Here is a 14274-nt window from a genome sequence, read left to right as displayed (position 1 = left end):
GACGCGTGTGATGGAGCATTGTCCTGCATGAAAATCATGTTTTTCTTGAAGGATGCAGACTTCTTCCTGTACCACTGCTTGAAGAAGGTGTCTTCCAGAAACTGGCAGTAGGACTGGGAGTTGAGCTTGACTCCATCCTCAACCCGAAAAGGCCCCACAAGCTCATCTTTGATGATACCAGCCCAAACCAGTACTCCACCTCCACCTTGCTGGCGTCTGAGTCGGACTGGAGCTCTCTGCCCTTTACCAATTCAGCCACGGGCCCATCCATCTGGCCCATCAAGACTCACTCTCATTTCATCAGTCCATAAAACCTTAGAAAAATCAGTCTTGAGATATTTCTTGGCCCAGTCTTGACGTTTCAGCTTGTGTGTCTTGTTCAGTGGTGGTCGTCTTTCAGCCTTTCTTACCTTGGCCATGTCTCTGAGTATTGCACACCTTGTGCTTTTGGGCACTCCAGTGATGTTGCAGCTCTGAAATATGGCCAAACTGGTGGCAAGTGGCATCTTTTCTCAGTTCATGGGCAGTTATTTTGCGCCTTGGTTTTTCCACACGCTTCTTGCGACCCTGTTGACTATTTTGAATGAAACGCTTGATTGTTTGATGATCACGCTTCAGAAGCTTTGCAATTTTAAGAGTGCTGTATCCCTCTGCAAGATATCTCACTATTTTTGACTTTTCTGAGCCTGTCAAGTCCTTCTTTTGACCCATTTTGCCAAAGGAAAGGAAGTTGACTAATAATTATGCACACCTGATATAGGGTGTTGATGTCATTAGACCACACACCTTCTCATTACAGAGATGCACATCACCTAATATGCTTAATTGGTAGTAGGCTTTCGAGCCTATACAGCTTGGAGTAAGACAACATGCATAAAGAGGATGATGTGGTCAAAATACTCATTTGCCTAATAATTCTGCACTCCCTGTGTGTGTGTGTATATATATATATATATATATATATATATATATATATATATATATATAATATATTACCACTTTATGGCTTATTTACGCTATATAGTTACATAGTAGGCGAGGTTGAAAAACAACTCAAGTCCAGCCAATGTGTTTGATTGTTCAGGTGCTTATCTAATAGTTTTTTGAAACTATAGGGTCCATTTACACCTAGGCATTTTTACGCCTGAAGCGCTACGCTCACAAACGCCAGAGGGATGAAATAACATTATTTGCTATAGTGACTGTTCACACCTGAACGCCCAAACGCCTGTCGCGCGAAGCTCAAACCAGTCCCGGACCTTTTTTTGTCGTGCCCATCGCGTGACAGCGGCGTATTTGAGCGTTTTTTTCCCCATAGAAAGTAATGGGAAACGCGCGAATTGAGCGTATAGCGCGACATCAAGCGTTTTTTCGAGCGTTTTGACGCCCATACAGCTCAAATGAAATACAGGAAATTACATTTTTTTACAGGAAGTTCTGAAATCACCATTTTACTTTACTTATACATGACAAAAGTGAATATAAGCATGGAGGCTGAATTCAATGAAATTGTTTCTATCCTGGACCCGGAGAAGTTCATCCGGATGGTTAAGCAGCACCCCTGTCTTTATGACACTAGGGATCTGGGGTATAAGCTGCGAACCACCCGTTGGAACGCATGGAGTCTGATTAGGAGTCAAGTGTACACCAACTGGGGACAGATAAAGGACCAGCATAGCAAAGGTAAACTCCAGCAAACATAACAGAACTACAAAATTCCCACAGGGAAATAATAGAATGATTGGTTTTCATTACAGTAAGCACTTATTACCGTACCAATATGCTGCTAAATTTTACAATGTGTAAAAAAAAAAAAAATTGTGTATTTTTTCTTTTACGAAAAATATAGTAAATAAAATTTTAGTTAAACATTGAGTGCAAAATTCATTCAGCCACATATCTTTAATATAAAAAATCCCCCCCAAAAAATTAAATCTACCTAGCGACAACAGCGGCACTATACAGCGATCAGAAAAATGATCGCTTATAACACTGTTGTGCAGACTCTGTGATGTGCGAGGAGAGATCACATCACTTCCCTCTTCCTGTGTTTACACAGGAGGAGGAAGTGACACTCAGGGGGACACATATAGAGCCACGGAACCACCGGATGTACCAAGGGGGTCCCGATCGGACCCACAACCCACGTCTAGGCGGGCACGTACAGGCCCTTTATTAGTTACATTTGTAGACCCCAGAAAAAATGCATAAAATAAGTATACAATTGTCAGCATGTCACTACTATAAAATGGCACACTATATCGTAGGGATACTGAACCCAAAGATAAAAACGTATCAAAATAAAATAAACATGAGACTTCTTAAAAGATCAATCTTTTTTTTTTTTTTCGCAAAACAGTATAGTAAATTTTATAGTTCACAAAAAAAAGCATGTCATACATTACAGTGGTTCAAAAAAGCAAAAAAGTTCAAAACATTAAATGGAATCGAGCTGCCATGGGACCTGTCCTTCAGGAGACATGAAGTATGCCGCATACTGTTCACGGACATGTGTACCCTGTGTGTTCCCACATACACCAGTCCAATGAGCTCTTTCCAGATTCTCATGGACTGGCTCCTCATAATCAAGACCATCACGCTGCCTGACAAAGTTGTGCAAGGCACACGCAGCTTCAACAGCACTGATGGCATTTTGCATGTTGTGTACAATCGGAGTGTGTAGAACCCGCCACTTATTTGCCAAAATTCCGAAAGCACACTCAACTACCCGACGTGCTCTGGTTAGGCGGTAGTTGAATACGCGTTTCTCCTCATTCAGATTATGCCCTGAATAAGGCCATAGGAGGTGTGTGCTTAGAGCAAAAGCCTCATCACCCACAAAAACACTTGGTAGGGGAGGGCCGTTTGTGCCCGGGAGTGGACTGTTTTGCGGAAGGTCCAGACCATCCGTTCGTAGCATTTGGCCAAAAGAAGAGTTCCCAAAAATAGCGGAGTCTGCGCTGCTTCCATATGACCCAATGTCGATATAAGTGAAACAATAATTGGCATCAGCCACAGCCATTAAGACAAATGAAAAGTATTTCTTATAGTTGAAATACTGGCTTCCACTAGCCATGGGCTTCACAATCCTAATGTGTTTCCCATCGATCGCTCCTAAACAATTTGGGAAGTTGCAGCGTTGCCAGAATACTTCCGAAATCTGTGCCCAGTCCTCTGCTGTCGGTTTTTTAAAGACAATTTGTTTCAGGACTTCCCAAATTGCACAGCAGGTGTCACGAATTATGTAGCTGGCAGTAGATTTTCCAATACGAAAGGCGTAATGTAGACTTGCAATGGATTGTCCAGTTGATAGATACCTACAAAGAAAATAATATATATTATTTTATTTTTTACAGTAAAAATGATAAAGTCAAAGTGGAAAAGCATCCGTGACGCCTACGCTCGTCAACTGAGGGTACAACGGCAGCAATGCAGGAGTGGATCTGCACGAGCAAACAGAAGGAGGGCTCCAGCTCCTGATCCAGCACTGGATCGAATGTTGGACATCATGTCCAATATGTCGGACCGAATGAACAATCGTTCATATGGCCAAAATGCGGCTAAATGTCTGGGGGACATAATCGATAAGGTACCCCCAAATCTTCAAACAATAATGTTGGCATGTACAATAAGGTACATAGCTACCTTCATCCCACCTACTGAAGCTGACCAAATTTCTGAACCCCCACCACCCTATGGCCCCTACGCAAATCAACCCACGCAGCATCTCTCAGCACCACCCATTCACCTTTGGACAGCACCACATATTACCACCCATCCACCTCGACCTACACCACCACCTTCTGCTTACCATCCTCCGACGACCACTCATTCTCATTTCCCTCATGTGCCAACAACACCTTCCACTCACACTCCTCTGAACCCTCTTCTTCAGACACAACCTTCTGCTTACCCTCCTCCGACGACAACTCTTTCTCCTTTCCCCCATCTGCCAACACCACCTTCCACGTACACTACTCTGCCGCCAACAACACTTTCATCTTACCATCCACCACCTTCTACTTACCCTCTGACGACGACAACAAATTCTTCAACTTACCCCCATCTCCAGAGACAACCTACATACTATACTCCGCCAACACCAACACCAGCACCACCACCTTCTCGCTGGCCAACGGATGACACCCCCACCTCCAGCTGGCCTCAGTTTGCCCAAGCTATGAATGTGGCAATGTCACCACACGGGGAAGAGGACTCCTCCCAAACATATCACCACATGTGAATAAATATTGTTATAGTATATAAGCACTTGATTACGATTTGTAAATAAAAATAAAAAAACAGACGATCTACCCAATGTACACTGGTTTAAGAATAATTAAAATAATTTTGTTCCTCAACAATTTTTGTTTGGTTTTTATTAGATATATATAAAATATTAATAGAGTGTAATACATTCAATAGTCTATAAGCAGACCAAGACCTAGTCAGCTGAAGGACCCGACCTGTTTTGTTGGAATTAATTGCGCGGTTATGCGAAGTGGCTAAACATAATCGGAGTCCTTGTTTTGTCAATAAAATCCTACTTTATTTCGGTTTTTCACCACCTGTGTTTTTTTCTTTTGACAGTATAGCAAGAATATAGCATCAGTTTGGATCAATTTAAAATAGACGTAAATTAGCATAATTTTTGTGCTAAATAAAAATTACCTCAGTGTTCTGATAAGTCGCTCCACAGGGGGTATACTGTTGCGGAAGTAGGTGTCCATCCTCTGCAATCTGCTGCTCAGCAATTCCAGCAACTCATCAAAGCTGTAAAGATAAATGGAATTTTTAATTGGCAATGGAATGGTACTAGGGTTGCCACCTGTCCGGGATTCTCCAGAACAGTTTGGGTTTGGAATCATGTGTCTGGGTTTCAGATTGCCTGAAACTCGGACACATTTTTCAGACCAGACTATGGATTTCCAGCAGGGTTAATGGCTGCAGAGGATGGAAATTTAAAACCCAGCAGCCACAGATACACCTGGATGAGAGGTGCTAACTGCCAAGGGGTGAGTGAGCTCACCATCCATCGCTGTCTGACTGAAGCACCCCCCCCCCCCCTTCTCTCTCCTGCCTCTGAGTGAGTACACTAGGGTAAATCAGGGTTCTCACATCAGAGTCCTCTCCATACATCAGAGTTCTCAGTGTCCCCCCTTAAATCATGGTTCACAGAGCATCCCTTATGTCAGAGTACCCAGAGTTCTCGCTTAAATCATATTCTGTTGAGTCCCCCCTTACAGTGAAAGGGAACTCTGGGAGTTCAGATGTCAAAGGGTGACTCTGATGTAAAGGGGGACTCTGTGGACTCTGATGAAAAGGGGGAACTCTGTAGACTCTAATGTAAAGGGGGAACTCTGTGGACTCTAATGTAAAGGGGGACTATTGTTATTATCTTCATATGATTAGAAATGTAAGATAATAGCAAAATAGATGTATAGTTCATACTATTGAAATAAATAGCTGTGCACCGCTAAAGTGTTCGGGTTTGACTTGAAGAAAAGGTGGCAACCCAAATGGTACAATGTCAAAAAGAATGAATCCAGATCATTTTAACTAACTTTTTTATGGACATTCTGGTGTAGTCCTGAAATTTCTCTTCATGGTCACGGAGGTCATTGTACATCACCCAAAATTGCCCTTTTTCTTCCCGATCAGCAATGACGGGGTGTATCCAAAATCTGCGTTGCCTCTTCCTTTTTCTCTGCCTCTCGTTTAAAAGAAATTTGCTAGCAGTGGCTGCTGCCATGAACAAAGCCATCTCGGCATCACTCATTTTCACTTCTGAGTAAGAAATGAAAATGGAGTCGGAAGCACAAGGATGACCCGGAAGAGGAATTTTCACCCAGGAAGAAGAAAAAAAAAATTCCTAACATAAAATGATGACAGAGGTGATCTTTTTTCCTATTGGGCAAAAAAAACAAAAAAAAAACGTCGGACGTCGCTGTATGCAAACGCGCGACAAATCGCCTGTAACGCCTACGCCTAGGTGTGAATGCAGCCTAAATCCCCAAGCCCCCCCCCCCCCCCCCGGCTGAAACCACCACTTGCTGTCACCTGTGTTTTGCTGTCACAAAATCTCTCCTTAAAATCTTGCATTCATTATATTTCCGAATTATGCTTTAAATACGGCATGAAAACGTGCAGCAAGTTTTATCGCAAGCATTTTGAAAATAGAGATGTGCCGAACGCCACCCCCTGTTTCACAGCATGCATAGAGCAGCAGAACTGACATTTCTAAAGAAAGAAAAAAAAGTCAAATCCCATTTAAAATGACTCACCGTTTCAATTTCCGGCACCCGGCTATTGGTTTTTTTATTTATTTTTTTGAAAAAAATTCTTGGGGGGGGGGGGTCGCAAGCCCTTTTGGGTCTGGTATGGATTTTAAAGGGAACCCCACGCAAAAAAAAAAAGAGTACCCCCCCCCCCAAAATTCATACCAGACCCTTATCCGTGCAGCCTGACAGGTCAGGAAAGGCTCCCCTCTTGAACCATACCAGGCCACATGCCCACAACAGGGGGGGTGCTTTGGGCTCTCTACCCCAAAGCACCCCCCCATGTTGGTGCAGACAAGGGCCTCATCCCTATAAGCCTGGTTGGTGGTTGTGGGGGTATGTGGGAAGGGTGCTTATCGGACTCTGGAATCCACCTTTAAGATCCCCTACCCATTCACTATGAAAGTAAATAAGGACAGGAGGCAGTTTTTGACAATTATTTTATTAAAAGACAAAAAATAAATGTCCCCCCGATTGTAGCTCCATCGTCGGTTACGACGTGCGCTGCAGTGCCGACCCCAAAAAAGGGGAAAAAATAGTCTGCTCCCGCGGTCTGCCTGCTCCGCCATGTGGCAGTACTTATATAGGAAAGGGGGACGTCACCGGATGGCCCCGACCCTCGTGATATCATTGACTGGTGTGTACTGGGTCAGTTGGTGATGTCACGAGTGGCGCTGCTAACAGGTGATGTCACTGGATGGCCACGCCTCTTCGCTATGTAAGAACTGTGCCAGCAATTGAAACTGTGAGTAATTTTAGGTGGGATTTAACTATTTTTTTTAAAAAAAAATTGTTTTAGACCTGTCAGTTTTGCTGCTGCAGCATGTTCTATGCATGCTACAGATGCACTACTTTACAGGCAGACTAAGGGGACCCCCCCAGGCCCTATATGTAAAGGGATTTTTCATTTTTATTATTGCACATTTAAGCATCATTAAAATCACTGCGCCAGGAAAAAAACGTTTTCAATTTTTTTTTTGCATTGATGCATGTCCCCCAGGGCAGTATCCGGACCCCTGTACCCCTTTTATGGCCAATAACTTGCATATAAGCCTTTTTTTAACCACTTAAGGACCCCCTACCGACTATATACGTCGGCAGAATGGAACGGCTGGGCACAGGCACGTACAGGTACGTCGCCTTTAAGAGCCCAGCCGTGGGTCGCGCGCACGTGACTGGGTCCGAAACTCCGTGACCGCAGGACCCGATCGCCGCCGGTGTCCTGCGATCGGTCACAGGAGCTGAAGAACGGGGAGAGGTGTGTGTAAACACCGTTTTTCACTGTGGCAGTGACACTGATCGTCTGTTCCCTGATATAGGGAATGACAATCAGTGACTTCACGCCCACAGCCACACCCCCCTACAGTAAGAATCACTCCCTTAGGGCACACATAACCCCTTAGCGCCACCTAGTGGTTAACCACTTCACTGCCATTGTCATTTTCACAGTAATTAGTGCATTTTATAGCACTTTTCGCTGTGAAAATGACAATGGTCCCAAAAATGTGTCAAAAGTGTCCGATGTGTCCGCCATAATGTCGCAGTCACGAAAAAAATCGCTGATCGCCGCCATTACTAGTAAAAAAAAAAAATATAAAAAAAATGCCATAAAACTATCCCCGATTTTGTAAACGCTATAACTTTTGCGAAAAAAACAATCAATAAACGCTTATTGCATTTTTTTTTTTTGTGTTGTTTTTGTTTCTCTGCGACGGGCGGGGTTTTTTTTTTTTTTCGTTCTCCTCTCTCTCTCTCTCTCTCTCTCTCTCTCTCTTTTTGCCCTCTCTTCCTCAGTTCTCCATCATTATTGGAGAATATTGTTATCCTTTACTCTCCCTCTTTAGACCTTTTGTCCTGTTGATCCTCCATTCAAACGTCGACCAGCTTCAAACGGGGTAAGGTAGGAAAGAAACAATGGAAACTCTGCAGATTATGTCATTTAATGTCAAAGGATTAACCACTTGAGACCTGTAGGACGTCCTGGACTTTGTGCGGTGATATCTGAATGATGCCTGCAGCTGCAGGCATCATTCAGATATCGCCGTCTTCAGCCGGCGATTCTGTGCACCAGAAGAACGATCAAAGCGGCGGTTCCGCCATCCGGTGCTTCTCCGGGCTCTCCCGTGCCATCGGGGGCCCGGAGAGCGAATCGGCCGGCGCTCGTTGGTGAACCATGACTGGTGACCAGATGGTCACAGTCATCTCTATGACCGTCGGAGGCCCGGGCACGACGTTATGACGTCACGCCCAGTACCCGGAAGTAAACAAAACCGCAATCGCGGCTGTCGGCATGTAATCGGTGATTTTATTTTCACCGATTTCATGCTTGTAAGCCTGTAGGAGAGATGTGGGGTCTTATTGACCCCACATCTCTCCATAAAGAGGACCTGTCACAGTGATTCCTATTACAAGGGATGTGTACATTCCTTGTAATAGGAATAAAAGTGATCAAAAAAAAAAAAAAAAGTCAAAAAAAGTGTAAAAAAAAAAAAATAATAAAAAAAAAAAATTTAAAACGCCTCTGTCCCAGTCGCTCGCGTGCAGAAGCGAACGTGCATGCAAGTCCCGCCCACATATGTAAACACCGTTCAAACCCCACATGTGAGGTATCATTGCGTGCGTTAGAGCGTGTGCAACAATTCTAGCACTAGACCTGCTCTGTAACTCAAAAATAGTAACCTGTAAAAAAATTTAAAGCGTCGCCTATGGAGATTTTTAAGTACCGAAGTTTGGCGCCATTCCATGAGTGTGCGCAATTTTAAAGCGTGACATGTTAGGTATCTATTTACTCGGCGTAACATCGTCTTTCACATTATACGAAGAAATTGGGCTAACTTTACTGTTTTGTTATTTTTTAATTCATAAACTGTTTTTTTCCCTAAAAAAAGGCGTTTGAAAAATTATTGCGCAATACTGTGCGAGAAAAAAAGTTGCAATGACCGCCATTTTATTCCCTAGGGTGTCTGCTAAAAAAAATATATATAATGTTTGGGTGTTCTGATTAATTTTCTAGCAAAAAAATTGTGATTTTTACATGAAGGAGAGAAGTGCCAAAATAGGCACGGTAACGAAGTGGTTAAACATCCCTGAAAAATGGCGAATGTTAGCACAGGATCTTAAGAGATATCAAGTCGATATTGCCTTTATTCAAGAAACGCATTTTAAAGAGAAAAAGTTGAATCTACTTAGGAGTGGAGAATATTCAACGGTATACCATGCAACTAACCCAGAGGCAAAGACTAAAGGAGTATCTATTATGATATCTAACAGAGTAGCGTGGGAACATACGGAAGTCTTGACAGATGCAGCAGGAAGATACCTGTTTATTAAAGGAACAATTAGAGGGATTACAATGACATTTGTAACCTATTATGCCCCAAATGTTCAACAAGATATATTTTTTAAAAGAATGTTGGGTGTACTCATTGAGTTCTCAGAGGGGCAGTTAATTATGGGAGGAGACGCGAATATCCCTTTAATACCAAGTGAAGATACCTCAGGGGGAACATCATCAGTACCAGTTAAAGTTAGAAAGGGGATTTCAAAAGCACTGATAGAGGCAAGAGTAGTAGATATATGGAGATTACTACATCCCGAAGGAAAAAGATGTTTCCTTCTTTTCTAACCCTCATAGGTCTTACTCACAAATAGATATTTTTTTAATCCCACATAAACAATTACACTTTGTTAAAGAAACCTCAATCGGTATAATTACCTGGTCTGATCATGCGCCAATCTTTCTAAAATACAAACCAGTAGAAGGGAAATATTCAACTTTAACTACCTGGAAACTTAATGAGAGCCTCCTCCAGGACCCAATGGCCCTGGAAGATTTACAGAAAGAATTAGTATTCTTCTTTCAAACAAATGATAATCTGGAAACCCCTACGGGGGTAATTTGGGAAACACACAAAGCCGTAATACGAGGAGTACTGATTAAGCATGGTTCAAGAATTACGAAAATTAGGGAGGCTAAATTAACTGAATTATTAGCAAAGATTCATATACTAGAAGCAAAACATAAACATGCTCAGACAACTGCAGTGGAACAATAATTATTTAAAATAAGGACCCAGGTAATAGGTCTATTACAATATAAAGCCAAAATGGCACTACAGATAGGTCGCAAATGTAGTTATGAATCAGGGAACAAATGTGGGAGACAATTAGCTAGAGCGCTACGAGATGTACAAGTAAAGACCTATATACCCTCAATTAAGAAAAAGGATGGAATGGAGGTTCAAATGCCAGGACAAATTGCGGATACTTTTGGTGATTTCTACTCCTCACTATATAATTTAGATCTGGAGGTTCCAGACCAAGCAGAAACGGAGGAATACCTAACATTAAGTGGAATGCCATGCCTGTCTTTAACAGATATTGAGGAGTTAGAATCACCAATAACAGTAGAAGAAACTAGAAGAGCAATAAAATTATTAGAAAATGGGAAAGCACCAGGCCCAGATGGCTTTACGGCCCAGTATTACAAATCACTTTGCCCAGAACTGATACTCTTTATGGTTAAAATGTTCAACGAAATGGGTAATAAATCAGCCTTCCGTACCGAAACAACGAAAGCCATAATAGCAGTGATTGCAAAGGAGGGTAAAGACCTGAGGCAATGCGGTAGTTATAGGCAGATATCTTTGCTGAATGTGGATCTTAAAATATTCAGCAAGATACTGGCCCTCAGATTGCAACAACATCTCCCCTCCTTGATCCACCAAGATCAGGCAGGCTTTATCCCAACAAGAGAGGCAAGGGATGACACTATCAGAGCAATAAATTTGATGCATATAGCAGATTCGTCTAAAACCCCCTGCGTGTTCCTCGGGACAGATGCCGAAAAGGCTTTTGATCGAGTGGGGTGGGAGTTTATGTTTTCAGTTTTACGACACATAAAATTAGGAGAGAAGATGGTTGGAAGGATTGCAAGCATGTATAAGAACCCTACGGCGCAGGTAAAGGTAAACGGAGTAACCTCATCTCCCTTTAAGATAACAAACACAAGGATGCCCTTTATCGCCCTTGATATTCGCCCTGACTCTAGAACCCTTTTTATGTAAAATTCGACTTAATAAAGACATTAAAGGAATTGAAATAAAAGGAACACAACACAAAATAGCAGCATATGCTGACGACATGTTATTTTCAAAAACAAATCAGACAGTGTCATTACCGATTCTGATTAAAGAAATGGAACTATACGGTAGACTCTCATATTTTAAAATAAATTGCAGCAAGTCAGAAGTCTTAATGATAGCAATACCAAAAGAAATATCAAAAGGATTAGGTCTAAGTTTTAAGTTTAAATGGGCAGACCAAAGTTTGAAATACTTGGGGACAAGGATCGCAGTGACCTCAAAGAAAATGTACAATTACTCAATAAAATACGTGAATTATTGGAAAGATGGAATAAGGGAATGTTCTCTTGGTTTGGAAGGAGTAACATAATCAAGATGAATATATTGCCCAAAATATTGTATTTGCTCCAGGCAATTCCGATAACATTACCAAGAACATTTTTTTAAGAATTTACAAACAGTATTTACAAAGTTCATATGGGTAGGAAAGCAACCAAGGATAAAGAGGTCACTGGAGGTCTATGGAGGTCTAGCAGTACCAGATATTTATAAATATTACCAGGCAGTACACTTAGGTCGAGTACTTGATTGGTGTAGACATAAGAATACAAAGATTTGGCCAAATCTAGAACAATTACAATGTAAGGAACTATTAAGTAGAGCCCCCTGGTGCTATAAAGCAGCCGCAATTAATACAAAAAAACAACCAACAATAGGCACCACTTTAAGGATCTGCTATAATTTGTTTTCTAGGCAATTAATATCTACGGATAACTCGCCCCTTACACCTATACTGGGTAATCCGCAATTTATACCTGGCATACAGAAAGGCCCTTTTATGGCATTGATTGAGAGAGGGATATATCAGATCTCCCATTTCAGAAATGAAGGTAACGGGCCAACAATACAGAACTTGATGGATAAAAATGGACTTTATCAGCTAGAGTTCTGGCAAGCAGCACAATTAACACATTTTTTAAACTCTCAAGTGATGCCATGGTACCGGGAATGGGAAATGTCACAATTTGAGAAACAGTGTATGGAAAAAGAACCAAGCACACATACAATATCTAAAATGTATGCAATACTGAGTAGTCCATCAGGAAATTTTCAGTTGCCTTTTATCCAGAAATGGGAATCAGACTTGGGTAGGACTTTTGAGGAAAAACAAAAAACTAAAATGATACAGGCTATATTTAAGACGGCAACCTGTACCAAAATGCAGGAATGCAATTATAAAATAATTGCACAATGGTACAGGACTCCAGATAAGTTACATAGATACTACCCAAACATAAAAAGTGAATGCTGGAGATGTAAGGCAGAAAATGGTACGATGGTGCATATCTTCTGGACATGCTCTAGAATTAGGGGGTTTTGGGGAGGGGTCCGGAAGATTACACAAGAATTTAGTAAAATGATTATACCAGAGGACCCAGCTTTTTTCTTGCTGCACCTGTCAGACATTTCCTGGGGAATAAATGGGAACCCATTACTGTATCATCTGTTGAATGCTGCCAAAGCATGTATACCGCTCAAATGGAAACAAACACAACCCCCTACCTTGAGTATGTGGATTAGGAAGGTGGAAGAGGTGAATAGAATGGAGGATCTGATATGGACAAGTAGGAAAAATAGGGAAGTATATTGTAAAATTTGGAAACCATGGAATGATTGGATTCAGTCTGAGGGAGAGGGAGGGCTGTTGGAGGGGGAGTAGGGTGTATGGAGAGGGAGAGGGAGAGATATTTTTGGGGAACCCTTTTTTTTTTTTGTTATTGTTTGTTAATTATGATTGTTTTTTTAATTAGATAGGGTTGGGGAGGGAAAACCCGGGAATGCATATTAAGATAAGGAACGAAAAGGAACTATAAGAGAATTGACTTTAATGCCTTTTTCTGCAGTATTTAACCACTTAAGGACCGCCGCACGACTATATATGTTGACAGAATGGCACGGCTGGGCACATGCACATAGATATACGTCCTCTTTAACCACTTAACCCCCCTGACGGTAAACCCGAGCGCGACTCGGGGCTGGTTTTTTATGTTACTATCGGTTAGTCCGAGTCGCGCTCGGGGTGAATGTGCAGAGAGCGCAGCGGTGTTCCTTACCTTGTCCAGGCGATCCAGCGATGATCTATCATTGCTGTGATCGCCGCCGAGACACACACCGCGCCGTCCATCAGTCATCTGACTTCCTGGTTCCGTTCCCTGCACCGCAATGGTGCATGGGAACGGAACTGGGAGGGAAATTCAAATGTTGCACCAACACAAACACATAAAAAGGTGGTGATACAATGTAATCTGAGAGGATTACACTGTATCACTTTGAAAACTGACACAGTGCCCTTTCATTGCCCCTTGCCATTGTCATTGCTGACATATAAAACCTTATAAACCATATAAAAAATGGCATCAAAAAAGCGCTGTCCTCCAAATGCGCTTTTGGACCAGCTGAGCGACAGCGATAGCGGCAGCGACACGGAGTTGCTCGCAGATCAGAGCGACAGTGAATCATATGGAGATTTATCATCTGGATCTGACACTGACACTGATATAGAAAGTGACGCCGCAGATGATCCCGCACCTGACCTGAGTGATGTGCGCACTTGGTGCCCTATAGACAGTGATGCGGACCAGACAGCGCCCCCGAGGTTCCGATTTACTGGATCTCCTGGGATGAAGGTAAATGTGGAGGCCGACAACCCTATGGCGTATTTGAAACTCTTTTTATCTGAGGAGGTCATTTTACAAATTGTGACGGAGACCAATCGCTACCACGATCAGCAATCTGCTACGCTGCGTGGCAGATTTTCCAGGTCCAGAAAATGGGAACCGGTCACCGAGGAGGACATTTGGAATTTTTTGGGACTCATCATCCTTCAGGGGGTGGTGGGCAAACCGCTCCAG

The 14274-nt window shown here is 42.4% G+C and overlaps 1 protein-coding gene across 2 annotated transcripts in view; it reads left to right on the top strand.

The window, feature by feature from the left end:
• Positions 1-14274, top strand: part of KLHL8 (kelch like family member 8) — a 115500-nt gene that overhangs the window by 36593 nt on the left and 64633 nt on the right. The window contains exon 5 of one of the 2 annotated variants that reach the window (XM_040326723.1): positions 3357-4364. The exons of the other annotated variant lie outside the window; for it this stretch is intronic. Coding sequence (XP_040182657.1) covers positions 3357-4243 — 887 coding nt within the window. The 3' untranslated portion in view covers positions 4244-4364. Of the gene's footprint in view, positions 1-3356; positions 4365-14274 lie in introns of those variants that run through there. 2 annotated transcript variants of the gene reach the window in all.

Source organism: Rana temporaria, chromosome 1 (genome assembly GCF_905171775.1).
Source record: "Rana temporaria chromosome 1, aRanTem1.1, whole genome shotgun sequence".
NCBI lineage: Eukaryota > Metazoa > Chordata > Amphibia > Anura > Ranidae > Rana > Rana temporaria.
This window is presented reverse-complemented; position numbering and strand designations above follow the sequence as displayed.